This window comes from Carcharhinus amblyrhynchos, chromosome 3 (genome assembly GCF_965287045.1).
Source record: "Carcharhinus amblyrhynchos chromosome 3, sCarAmb.v2.hapA, whole genome shotgun sequence".
NCBI classification, from domain to species: Eukaryota; Metazoa; Chordata; class Chondrichthyes; order Carcharhiniformes; family Carcharhinidae; genus Carcharhinus; species Carcharhinus amblyrhynchos.
The window spans coordinates 65484221-65498146 of NC_137326.1; the positions used below are offsets into that span (position 1 = coordinate 65484221).

The following is a 13926-nucleotide window of genomic DNA, read 5'->3' on the forward strand; positions in this document are numbered from 1 at the left end:
TGCCTTCCGGTGTGACAGTGAATTCTATCTCTCAGGATTGATTCTACTAATGTGCCCAACGCTGACGCAAGACTAACTGTAACTTGTGCTTAACACTCTCTCCACTCACATTGTCTGTACCTTTAATACTTGACTACCTATAAAGATTTGCAAACCAACCATTATTTTGTAAATTGAGTCTGTGTCTTTATATGTCCTGTTTGTGAATAGAACTCCCACTTACCTGACGAAGGAGCAGCGCTCTGAAAGCTAGTGGATTTTGTTACCAAATAAATCTGTTGGACAACCTGGTGTTGTGAGACTTTTTATTTCTTCTAGACAACCAGAGGTGTCTAGATTTGGCAGTACCACTCTTATTTTTGAGCGGGACATGACTACATGGACATTTTGGCTTCCAAGTGATTGTCCACTGCTTTATTCCCTAACAGTGTTATCCAGGTCATCCGAGCCAAATCCCTTCTCATTCCTGCAAAGTTTGCCTTTCCCAGTTCAAAACTTTTATTCCAGCTTTATCTCTGTCCTTTTTCATGGTAATGCTAAATCTAACTGAATTGTGATCACTATCCCAGATATGGTTAAAATGCTGACCTGTTTCATGGCTGGAATTGATTCTTTAACCATTAATGCCACTCTCCCTCCTTTTCTATCTTTCACTCTATCATGTCTGAAGATTTGATAACAAGGAATATTGAGCTGCCAATTTTGTCCCTCCTTTAACCAGGTTTCTGCTTTAGCAATGACATGCTGCTGCCATGTGTCTACCTATGCCCTTAACTCTTTGTCTTGTTTGTAATACTCCTTGTATTGAAGTAAAACAATTTAACACGTCAATTTCCCTTGCTGGACATTTTTTAAACTTTGTTCTCCTGTCAGATCTGTACTACATCCACATCACTAGCTAATTTCTATCTCCATTTTCCTGATCTGAATCCGACCTATCTGATCCTACTCCTGGGACCCCCATGCCCTTGCCACACTAGTTTAAATATTCTCCAACAGAACTAGCAAAAGCCCCCTCAACGGCACTGGTTCCAGCTCTGTCTGGGTGCAGTCCATCTGGTTTGTACAAGTCCCACCTTTCCTAGAACAATCCCAGTGCCTCCCAGCTACACCATCTCTCCAGTCACACGTTCATTTGGTCTATCCTGCTCTTGTGTGTGGAGTAATCCTGAGATCCTGCATTTTAATTTATTTCCTAACTTACTGCACTCAGTTTGCAGGTTCTCATCCCTTAGTTTGCCAATGTCGTTGGTACCAATGTGTACCACGACCACTGGTTGTTCACCTTCCTTCCCCAGAATGCCTTGCAGCCACTCCATGACATCCTGTACCCTGGCACCAAGGGGAAGGGGGGAAATATACCATTTGATTCACATTTGCAGCCACTGTCTGTGCCCCTAACTACTGAATCCCCTATCATTATAGTCCTGCCACTCATTTTCCTCCTGTCCCATGAGCAGCAGAATCACCTATTATGCCGTGAACTTGGCTGGTGTTGCTTTCCCCAGACAGGCCATCCCTCCCAACAATATCCAAAATGGTACATCTGTTTGAGAGGGGGATGGTTACAGGGGACTGCCGCACTACCCTCCAGAGTCTTTTATTGTTCTCGATGGTCATCCATTCCCTACTCTCACCTCAGGTGTGACCATTTCACTAAATGTGCTATTCATGACTTCCATCACAAATGCTGCACAGTGCGCCCACCCGTAGATCCAGCTCAGAAATGTAGTTAGCTAGAAGCTGCATTTAGATACACCTTACGCACACATGGTCATCAGGGGTGCGCATGAGGTGCATAACATAGGTCTGAGGTCTCCTGCCATGAAGTCCCTCTTGATTAATTTAGTTCACTTCATTAAAAAATTACATTAGCTAGAGATCTTAATTTGCATTAACTAGGAACCTTGGTTCTTACCAAACACTTCTATTATAATTATACAGCACTATTTTTTTTTTAGTCCCTACCTCAGCATTAAGCAATGAATTACTTTAATAGATTGAAAATACTTACCGGAATTTATTTACCAATCAGCAGCTTTGGCTGGTCCCACGTCACTTTGACTCCACTCCCAAAAGGGCATCCCTCGAAGGTCCGGTGCGCTCTGCTCCCCAAAGGTGACTGAGGGCCTGAGCTTCATGCTCCCTTTATCCTCCATTCCCAAAAGAATGTCCCTCGCTGGTCCCTTGAGGGCCCCCCCCCCAAGCCTCATGCTCCCTTTATCCTCCACTCCCAGAAGAGTGTCTCTCACAGATCTGGTGCTCTCTGCTCCTCGAAGGCTCTCAGCCTCATGCCCCTTCTAGTGTCCACTCCCAGGAGAGTGTCTCTTGAATGTCTGGTGCTCTCTGCTTCCTGAAGGTAAATGAGGGCCCCAAACCTCATGCTCCCTTTATCCTCTACTCCCATAGAGTATCCCTCTGAAAGTCCATGTACACTACATCAAAAACATTATGCTCATCATCCTTTCTGTACCTCCTCAAAAAACTCCAGCAAGTTAGTGAAATATGATTCTCCCTTTAGAAATCAATGCCGGCTGGAAAAATGCACACATTTTTCCATGTGACTGCAGGGAGAAGCCTGGGAATTACAGGCCAGTGAGCCTCACATCTGTGGTGGGTTAGTTGTTGGAAGATATTTTGACAGACAGGATCTACAAGCATTTAGAGGGCAATTTTTTCACACAGAGGGTGGCGAATGTCTGGAACGAGCTGCCAGAGGTATTAGTAGAGGCAGGTACAACTTTGTCTTTTAGAACGCATTCAGACAGTTACATGAGTAAGATGGGCATAGAGGGATATAAGCCAAATGTGGGCAACTGGGATTAGTTTAGGGGTTTAAAAGAAAGGGTGGCATGGACAAGTTGGGCCGAAGGGCCTGTTTCCATGCTGTAAATCTATATGACTACTAATTCTATCCCGAATAACGTTTCTGGAAGCTTCCCCTTTTCTGATCTTTCGGCCCTCTAAGCCTGCACCGATCATGTTTACCTATCTAGTCCAACCACTTATATTGCTCTATTCCCAGTTTGTTCATATGCCTATCAAGATAAATCTAAAATGAGGCTAACATAACTGCCTCAACCACCTCACTTGGCAGTGCATTCCAGGCTACCACCACCCTGCGTAAAAAATCTCTACTGAACCTAAGAACATAAGAAATAGGAGCAGGAGTAGGCCATCTAGCTCTTCGAGCCTGCCCCACCATTCAATAAGATCATGGCTGATCTGAAGTGGATCAGTTCCACTTTCCCGCTTTCTCCCCATAACCCTTAATTCCCTTGTCTGTCAAAAACCTATCTACCCGTGACTTAAATATATTTAGCGAGGTAGCCTCCACCACTTCAACAGGCAGAGAATTCCAGAGATTCACCACCCCTTGCGTGAAGAAGTTCCTCCTCAACTCCAATCTAAACTGCACCCCCCTTATCTTGAGGCTGTGCCCTCTAGTCCTGCTATCCTTTCTAAGCGGGAAGAATCTCTCTACCTCTACCCTATCCATCCCTTTCGTTATCTTACACGTCTCTATAAGATCCCCCCTCATCCTTCTAAACTCCGAGTACAGACCCAGTCTATTTAGTCTCTCTTCATAGTCTAACCCCCTCATCTCTGGTATCAGCCTAGTGAACCTCCTCTGCACTCCCTGCAATGCCAAAATATCCTTGCGCAAATGCAGCGACCAAAACTGCACACAGTACTCCAGCTGCAGCCTCACCAGTACCCTGTACAGTTGCAGCAAGACCTCCCTGCTTTTATATTCTATCCCCCTCGCTATAAAGGCCAGCATTCCATTCGCCTTCTTTATCACCTGCTGCACCTGCAGGCTGGGTTTTTACGACTCATGCACAAGGACTCCCAGGTCCCTCTGCACCATAGCATGCTGCAGCTTTTGGCCCTTTAAATAGTTATCCCTCCTACTATTATTTCTGCCAAAGTGGATAACCTCACACTTGCTAACATTATACTCCATCTGTCAGGTCCTCGCCCACTCGCTCAGCCTATCCAGATCCTTCTGCAGACTTTCCACACCCTCCATGCAATTTGCTTTACCACTCATCTTCATGTCATCAGCAAATTTCGTCACCCTACACTCAGTCCCCTCCTCCAGATCATCTACATAAATGGTAAATAGCTGAGTCCCTGGCACCGATCCCTGCGGCACTCCACTGGTCACCAACCGCCAATCAGAATAGCACCCATTGATACCAACTTTCTGCTTCCTATTTGACAACCAATCCTCTATCCACACTAACACCTTATCCTCAACTCCATGCCCCCTAACCTTCTGAAGCAACCTTTTGTGAGGCACCTTATCAAACGCCTTTTGAAAATCTAGAAACACCACATCCACCTTTCTCCCTTATCTTGAACTTGTGCCCCCTTGTAATTATTATTTTTGCCCTGGATAAAAAATTCCAACTGCTCACCCTATCTATACTTCTCATAAATTTTGGGAACTTCTATCAGGTCGCCCCTCAGCCTCCGTCTTTCCAGGAGAACAATCCCAATTTATTCAATCTCTCCTCCATAGCTAATACCCTCCATGCCAGGCAACATCCTGGTAAACCTTTTCTGCACTCTCTCCAAAGCCTCCACGTCCTTCTGGCAGTGTGGTGAGCAGAATTGGACACAGTATTCCGAATGTGGTCTAACCAACGTTCTATACAACTGTAACATAACTTGCCATTCTTTATACTCAATGCCCTGTCATGTGCTTTCTTTACCACCTTTTCCACCTGTGCTGCCACTTTTAAGGTCTGTGGAGGTGTACTCCCAGATCTCTGTGTCTATGCTCCTGATTGTTCTGCCTTTTGTTTTATAGCTCCCATCTGAATTGGATCTACCAAAATGCATCACCTCGTATTTGTCCAGGTTAAATTCCATCTGCCAATTCGCCGCCTAATTTTCCAGCATATCTATATCCTGCTGTATTCTCTGACAATCTTCATCACTATCCGCAACTCCGCCAATCTTAGTATCATCCATAAACTTGTGAATCAGACCAGCTATGTTCTCTTCCAAATCATTTATAAATTACGAACAGCAGAGGTCCCAACACTGATCCCTGTGGAACACCACTAGTTACTACTGAGAATTATCTTACCAGCCTTATAAAGTACAAGCTTCCCAGGCAGTAAAATGAATAGAATAATTCAATTTTCCCGGTAAAGGGTTGCTAAGTACACTGTGGGAAAGAAAGTTGTGAACTCAATGGACCTACATATTTGGGTTGCTAGGAGACAGTGGGCAAAGGACTTTCAAACTCTACAAACTTATGTATTCTAATGCTGCCAGAGTGAAAAGTTATTGACCAAGATAAATGATTCATGGTAAAATGACTGGCTCATGTTTGGCTAGGATGAGGAAAGAGGTGGGCAAATGATTGTTGGAAAATTATAATTGAATTACTGATAACAATAGTTACAATAGTTTGGGTTCCCCCAAATTGTTTTACTGCATGCGTGGACCAGGCCTGGGCAATAAAATACATCTTCAACCAGAATTAGTCTCCGTGAGTTCTTTCTACTTGCTCAGCTGTAATTAATAAACAGAAATCTCTCACATGAAAGCCAGCGTAATACATACGTCTCACAGAGATGGGGGTGTTTACAGACAGCGCGAGGAGGGGGGTTCGGGAGTGTTTATAGACAGCGCGGGGCGGGGGGAGATGTTTACAGACAGTTGGGCGTGTCCGCAGGGAGCGTCAAGGTCATGTGTGTCTTGGAGGACCTTCAGAGCGCAGGATTCGGGGGTGTTTACAGAGAGCGCGGTGGTCAGGGTGTTTACAGAGAGTGCAGGAGTTGGGGGCATTTACACAGAGCACAGCAGTTGGTGGTGCTTACAGACAGCAAATGGGGGAAGCTTGCAGAGAGCGGCCGTTTACAAACAGAGCAGGGTCCAAAGAGAGTTCACAGAGACTGCAGGATCCAGGGGGGTGTTCACAATGACTGTGGGGTGCGATGGGAGTTTACAGAGAATGTAGACCTCGGGGGGGAGGGGGGAGTTTACAGAGACCGTAGACCTTGGAGGGGGGGGGGTTAGTTTTCAGAGACTGTAGAACTCGGGGGGAGTTTACAGAGACTGTAGCGTCCAGTGGAAGCTTACAGAGACTATAGGGTCCCAGGGGATTTACAGAGACTGTAGGGCCCAGGGGGGAGTTTATAGAAAGTGTAGGGTCTGGAGGGGAGAGGGGGATACAAAAGGGTTTACAGAGAGTCAAGGGTATTTATAGAGGTGTTTAAATAGAGGTTGTAGGGGTCATGGTTTCTTCTTTGAAATAGAAAGAAAATACCGCAAATGCTGAAAATCTAAAATAGAAACAGTAAATAGTGTAAACGTTCAAAGGTCTGGTAGGCTCTCTGGAGAGAGGAAGTGTTTTTTTTAGTCCAGCATGAGTCAGGGATGTGCTGGAGCTACTAAATTTTTCCAGCACTTTGTGTCTGTTTTTGTGATTTCCTCACTTACTCTCAGTTCAGTCACTCGTGCAAACACAAGGTTTGTTAGAGCTTCTCCAATAGCCATTCGCGCTCCGGCTCCAGGGTCAATCAGACCTTTGATTGGCTGCTCTCCGATCGCAGTCGCTGCTCCCACAGTGTCAAAATATGAGAGAGCGATAACAGCGACATCAGCTAAAGGTGTGTGGAGTGGCCCTACACACTGTTGCTGGGCAACAAGACCTGTAACTGAACGGTCAACCTGTGAAAAGTCATAGTGAGGATGAATGATGACTGCAAGCAAAAGGCCCGCCCCTTGTCCCACACCCCCACCCCGCCCTTGCCTCCACAACCCTGCTCCTTTCCCACCCTGCCCCTTGTCCCCCAACCCTGCTCCTTACTCCCACCTCACTCCTTTGCCCTTCACCCTTGCACCCCTGACCCTACCCACCTCTCCCCCAACCTCACCTATCTTCCACCCACACATTCCTAAGCTCCCAAACCTTAAATCTGCACAAACCTGTCTCCTCTTCAGCACCAACCCTTACCCAAGTAGCAACCTGAACTCCAGCAATAAACTTTATCTACCCTAATCCCAGTCTTGCCAAGCCCCTACTCAAGGCGCAATCTCTCACCCTATGGAAGGGTAAACTGAGCCTCATTATACATCTGATCTTGCCAATCTCTAACCCCGTGACACTGAACAAATCTGCCCTATCCCAATGATGCGTTTCCTGGCTCTGGCCCAATTTATTTTAAGCACCCCCGATCCTGGCCTCTCCATACCTTATTGGTCAGATATCTCTTGCTCGCCACGGAGGGTAGCCGGAGTACACGATTCAGCGCATTCTTCACAGTCAAATTCATAGGAAGACTCAAAGGTTGGAGATTGGGTTTTATATGCTTCAATGAGAACTCCTACACAAACAAATATTCAAGAATTAATGGTGATGCTGCAAAACAGTTTAACATTTGATGAGGTGTAACCTGTGTGAGTGAGGGAAATGGACTAGATCGGCAGGTTTACTGTGCTGGCCAGCAATCGAGCTGGAGGCTGGTAGAGCAAGACTACTGCGCATGCGCCGATCACCGCTCTGACAGCACCGGGATCGGCTCACATGCAATGGCTTGCACTGCCAGCCTCCCAGTTGCTGGCCAGCTAATCGCACTTCTCCCCATCTTCAGCAGCCTGATTTCCTCTCACACCCACAGCCCCAATCTCCCAATTTCCCTCCTCCACCCCACCCCGATGGTTAGCCCCAATCGCTATCCTCTCTCCCAATCCCAATCCCAAAGTACAGTTGCCGCAGGGCCTCACTCTCTTGGCACTTCCTGGTGGCTGGTGGCAGTACTAAGGTGCACCCTGGACATTGGCACTTTGCTCCGTGGGCAGTGCCAGGGACCCCCTGGTGCCTATCCCTCTTGGGCCCCCCCCCCGCCTCCTTTTAACTCCAGTGGGGCTTGGCCACCAGCTCCCCACTAGTGGGGAGCTAAACTAAACCCTGCTGGAGTGAAACACTCCAGGTGGGGGTGGGAGGGTGTGAGCTGTGGATTTCAGTCCTGGGCCTGCTAATGAAATGTAAAATTAAAATAATTTCTTCAGCTCCGCACTGATTTTTGGTGCTGGCCAGCAATCAAGAACTCTCCATTCACCTAACAAAGGGACTAACCCCGAAAGCTAATGAGTTTACGATCAAATAAATTGGTTGGACTTAAACCTGGTGTTGTCAGACTTTTCACCGTGTTTACCCCAGTCCTACGCCGGCATATCCACAGCAATCAAGCTGGTCAGCAATTGGGAGGCTGGTAGTGCAGGGCTACTGCACATGCGCTGATCACCGCTCTGACAGCACTGGGAAAGGTGTGAAGTTCAGTGTAGTAAGTTTTGTTTCAATAAGGGGTCTGGAATGGAGGAGAGTGTATCGGTGAGGCACACAGGGTATATGGGGACAATTTTCTCATCCCGCTGCGCTGCTTTTGCAGTGCTGCAGGCTGGGAGATTCAAGCGGGGGCTGTTTTGTAGACTCCCTGCCGCACACTGCAGCCTCCACGAGTCTCTGGCAGCCAATTTCCCATGCTGTCAGTTCTGCACCAAAAATCAGTGCAGAGCTGAAGAAATTATTTTAATTTTACATTTCATTAGCAGGCCCAGGACTGAAATCTTCAAGCCGATTAGCCTCTCCACACCTCACACCCTCCCACCCCCACCTGGAGTGTTTCACTCCAGCAGGGTTTAGTTTAGCTCCCCACTAGCGGGGACCTGCTGGCCAAGCCCCACTGGAGTAAAAAGGGGAGGGTGCGGTGGTGGAATCAAGGTTCCCCCCCACCCCACTCCACCCCCTCAGAGGGTTAGGCCCCAGGGGGCCCCCTGGCACTGCCCACAGAGCAAAGTGTCAATGCCCAGGGTGCACCTTAGTACTACCACCGGCCATCAGGAAGTGCCAAGGGAGCAAGGCCCTGCAGCAACTGCACTTTGGGATTGGGATTGGGATTGGGAGAGAGGATAGCGATTGGGGCTAGCCATCGGGGTGGGATGGAGGAGGGAAATTGGGAGATTGGGGCTGTGGGTGCGAGAGGAGATTGGGCTGCTGAAGATGGGGAGAAGTGCGATTAGCTGGCCAGCAATTGGGAGGCCGGCAGCGCAGAGCCATTGCATGTGAGCCGATCCCGGTGCTGTCAGGGCGGTGATTGGCGCATGCACAGTAGCCTCGCACTACCAGCCTCCAATTGCTGGCCAGCACAGTAAACATGCAACACTGTCCCTCTGACTTTCCCCATGCCCCGATTGCTGGCGTTATGAAGGGGAGGATAATCTTCTCTCTGAGAACGAACGTTCAACCACTCAAAGATAAGTACCTGTCCTTCATAATCTTTAAAAAGTACGTGAGAAATGGTACAATCTGCCTCTGGCAATTTTTAGTGGTGAAATCAAAAAGTAACTGTCTGAGTTACTTTAAAAGAAACAAGTAACACTTTATTTTCTAACAGTAAAGAGGATAACAAAATTATTAATATACCGAATAAAATACCATTCTAATGGAATGTTGTTTAGATAATTACAATTCTCACTTGTTAACAAAAAAATGTTTTAGTCACATTCAAAATGCAGTCAAGTTTGTCATCTTCCCAAAATCATCTTTTTTCTTTGTCTTTGTGCTCTGTTCTCCTGAGATGAAATGAGATCTTAAGGCACAAAATGTGGCTGTTACACTGGTAAAAAGTTGCCATCTGTCTGTCTGTGTGTGTCTCTCTCTCTCAGAGCTGTGAGCAGGCTGCCAGCAAGTGATCTTCTGGCTTTTGGCAGTTATTTGGAGTTGGGAGCAGTTTTATACTTCCTATGACATACGAAAAACCCCACCATAGGATTGTTTTACAGGTTATCAAAGCACCAAATTCAAATTTGATAGGCTGATGCAATTCAAATGCTTATTTTAAATTGATTGGTTAACATTCAAAAACATGTTATGATTCAAATGCTAAAGCTTGTTACCACAACAACCCTGTTGTTTTGCCTCTCATTACAATGTTTCAATCTGTATTGATTTTTGCACCTGTAGCTTCTCGGCACACAGATAAAACTAAACCACCTTTTAAACAGACAATTTTTACAACTCTTAGCATTTTACTAGTATTTATAATCTTTGAAATTTTACAAACACACACTGCTTTCAAATTCTCAAATGTTTCCTGACATTGCTCTGTCCGTCAAAATTTCGTGTCCTTTTTTAACAAGTCCATCAATGATGCCACTACACTACTGAAGTTGGGTACAAATTTTCTGTAAAACCCACTCAGTCCCAAAAAACAAAGCATTTGTTTTTTTCTCTACAGCTTTTATCTTTACGTTTCTTGGTGTCATCCTTCAGTATCTGATGTTGTGTCCTAAGACTGTTACTTCTGCCTTCACAAATTCTGTCTTGGCTATGTTTATGATTAACTTTGCCTTCCATAGTGTCTTGAAGAGGTCTGCCGAATGTTCCATGTGACCCTTCCATGAATGACTAAAGACCACTATATTGACAGCATAGTTAGTTAATCCTCCAACAACTCTGTTCATAAGCCTTTGGAAAGTAGCTGGTGCATTTTCATCCCAAAAGGTATTATTTTAAATTGATATGACCCATTTGGGGTTACAAAAGCAGAAACTTCTTTTGCTTTCTCTGACAAAGGCACTTGCCAGCAGATTATAAACAATTCATTCTCAGGAGAGCAAACTGTTTCTAATGGGGTAGCACAAGGAACAGTGCTCAGGCCACAGCTATTCAAAACCTTTATCAATTAATTGGATTTGGGAAAGATAAATTGTGAAGAGGATACAGAAGGAGACTCGGACAGGTTAAGTGAATAGACTAAAACATGGCAAGTGGAATATAATGCAAATAAGTCTGAGGTTATTCACTCTGGTAGAAAAATAGAAAGGTGAATTATGTCTTAAACAGTGTCCTTGTTCATGAGTCATGACCCTCTCCACTATAGCTGATGAACAGTATTCACGAAGGAGAGGGACTTGTTGTCCGGTACTGTCTTGGAGGGAGTTGTAGACCCGTTGGAGGAAATATCTATTACGAAAGAGGGAGTGTTAGGGTTGTTAGGTAGTATTAAAACTGATAAATCTCTGGGGTCCGATGGCATTTACCCTAGGACGCTTAGGGAGACAAGACAGGAAATTGCTGGGCCTCTGACGCAAATCTTTGTTTCTTCTTTGGACACAGGGGAAGTCCCAGAGGACTGGAGGATAGTGAATGTAGTACCGTTGTTTAAAAAGGGTAGTAGGGATAACCCGGGTAACTGTAGGCCGGTGAGTTTGACGTCAGTGATAGGGAAGTTGTTGGAAAGGATTCTTAGAGATAGGATGTATACGCATTTACAGTGTGGCAATTAGATTAGTGATAGGCAGCATGGATTTGTAAAGGGAAGCTCATGCCTTACGAATCTGGTAGAATTTTTTGAGGAGGTGACAAAAACGGTCAACAAAGGACAAGCCGTGGATGTCATCTACATGGATTTCAGTAAGGCGTTTGACAAAGTCCCTCGTAGTAGGTTGGTGGAAAAGGTTAAGGCTCATGGGATACAAGGACAGGTGTCTAGATGGATTGAGAACTGACTTGGTAACAGGAGACAGAGAGTACTAGTGGAAGGTTCCTTTTCTAGCTGGAGGTCTGTGACTCGTGGTGTGCTGCAAGGCTCAGTGCTGGGACCTTTGCTATTTGTAATATACATAAATGACTTGAAAGAGAGTATGTGGTGTGATCAGCAAGTTTGCAGATGACACGAAGATGGCTGGACTTGCTAATAGTGAGGAGCAGTGTCAGGCAATGCAGCAGGACATAGATAGGCTGGTATACTGGGCAGAGAAATGGCAGATGGAATTTAATCCCGATAAATGCGAGGTGATGCTTGTGGAAGACATAATGTAGGGGGGAGTTACACGATAAGTGGTAGGCCTATTAAGAGTATAGAAATGCAGAGGGACCTGGGGGTGCAAGTACACAAGTCCTTGAAGCTGGCAGTACAGGTGGAGAAGGTGGCAAAGAAGGCCTATGGTATGCTTGCCGTTATAGGGAGGGGTATAGAGTATAAAAGCTGGCATCTAATGTTGCAGTTGTATAGAACGTTGGTTCGCCTGCATTTGGAGTACTGCGTCCAGTTCTGGTCACCTTACTACCAGAAGGATGTGAAGACCCTGGAGAGAGTGCAGAGGAGGTTTACCAGGATGCTGCCTGGTATGGAAGGACTGAGCTACGAGGAAAGATTAGGCAAACTGGGGCAAAAAGGCTATAGATAGAGTGAGCTTTTTCCTAGGTTGGATACAAAAATTACGAGCGGCCACGGGCTTAGGGTGAGGGGGACGAGGTATAATTCGGATGTTAGAGGGAGGTTTTTCCACACAGAGGGTGGTGGGGGCCCGAAAGGAACTGCCAAGTAGGGCGGTGGAGGCAGGCACGCTAGAGTTAAGGCTTACTTAGATAGGCACATGAGCGGACTAGAGATGGAGGGATACAGGAGACTGATCTAAATAAAGATCAAGAGCCTTGGGACGTCCCTGGGAATCAACTGATTCCTACAGATCTTCCAACATATTGTATGGCTCACTTGTCTTACTTCTGAGCTTCTGGGGATTCCGTAAATATCTGTCTAAGTTTTGCATGTTTATTGATGTCTTTTCTTTTACTTCACAGGTGATTCAGTCCACCTTGTTGTCCAACAAGGGGCATACACACGGTGGGTCGTGTGAGGGATGCTCTTGGATGTTGCTTCGAGAGTTGCCTAGTGCTTCACGTCGTTAGTGTGTGCTTAAACTGGACCATCTGACGGGCAACACGACAGCTCAGTGACTATCACTGTTTGCTGTGCAGAAACATGGATTTGGGCCAGTGTCTGTGGGAGTTTGCACATTCTCCCCATGATTGCGTGGATTTTCTCCGGGTGCTCTGGTTCCCTCCCACACCCCAAAAACATGCTCTTAGGTTGATTGGTGTAACAAATTATCCCTAAATTAGTCTTCCCTCAATCTTCCCCAATAGGCGTAGACAAAGATCATACGTAGAGGAGGGCACTCAATGTTAAAATGGCGGCGCGGGCTCGTTGGGCCGAAGGGCCCATTTCCCGTGCTGTGTTGTTCTTTGAATCAGTACTCCTCCATGTTGCACACCCCTCAGAGGAAGCACTGGGGGTAAAAAGGATGCAGAATGTACTCCAGTAGGGGACTTCAATGTCTATTAACAAGACTGTGTCGATAGTACCACCACAGACCAAGCTGGACAAAGCTGTCAAGACTGGGATGGTGGCAAATGGTGAGGGAGCCAACGAAAGGGAAAAACATTCTTGACCTCATCCTCACCAACTTGTCTGCCACAGATGCATCTGTCCATGATTGTATTAGTAGAAGTGACTTCAGCACATTCCCTGTGGAGACGAAGTCCCACCTTCACATTGAGGATGCCCTCCATCAAGTTAACATAGAACATAGTACAGTACAGGCCCTTCATCCCTCGATGTCGTGCCAAGCTCTATCTGAAACCAAGATCAAGCTATCCCACTCCCTATCATTCTGGTATGCTCCATGTGCCTATCCAATAACCGCTTGAAAGTTCCTCAAGTGTCCGACTCCACTATCACAGTAGGCAGTCCATTCCACACCCCAACCACTCTCTGAGTGAAGAATCTACCTTGGAAATCCCTCCTATATCTCCCACAAACCTTACTGTTTATGCCCCCTAGTAACAGCTACATCCACCCGAGGGAACAGTCTCTGCACGTTGACTCTATCTATCCCTCTCATCATCTTATAAACCTCTAAGTCGCCTCTCATCCTTTTCTGCTCTAAAGAGAAAAGCCACAGCTCCCTCAATCTTTCCTCATAAGACTTACCCTCCAAACCAGGCAGCATCCTAGTAAATCTCCTCTGCACTCTCTCCAATGCTTCCACATCTTTTTTATAGTGAGGTGACCAGAACTGAACACAATATTCCAAATGTGGTCTCACCAACGTCTA

General features: G+C 46.2%; 1 protein-coding gene across 3 annotated transcripts in view; it reads right to left on the reverse strand.

Moving 5' to 3' along the window:
* The window catches only part of pfas (phosphoribosylformylglycinamidine synthase), a 158706-nt gene that overhangs the window by 50065 nt on the left and 94715 nt on the right, over positions 1-13926 (reverse strand). For all 3 annotated transcript variants that reach the window (XM_080184918.1, XM_080184910.1, XM_080184925.1), the window contains 2 exons: positions 7218-7349; positions 6463-6693 (listed from right to left, as the gene is read on the reverse strand). In XM_080184918.1, coding sequence (XP_080041044.1) covers positions 6463-6693; positions 7218-7349 — 363 coding nt within the window. The remainder of the gene's footprint in view (positions 1-6462; positions 6694-7217; positions 7350-13926) is intronic.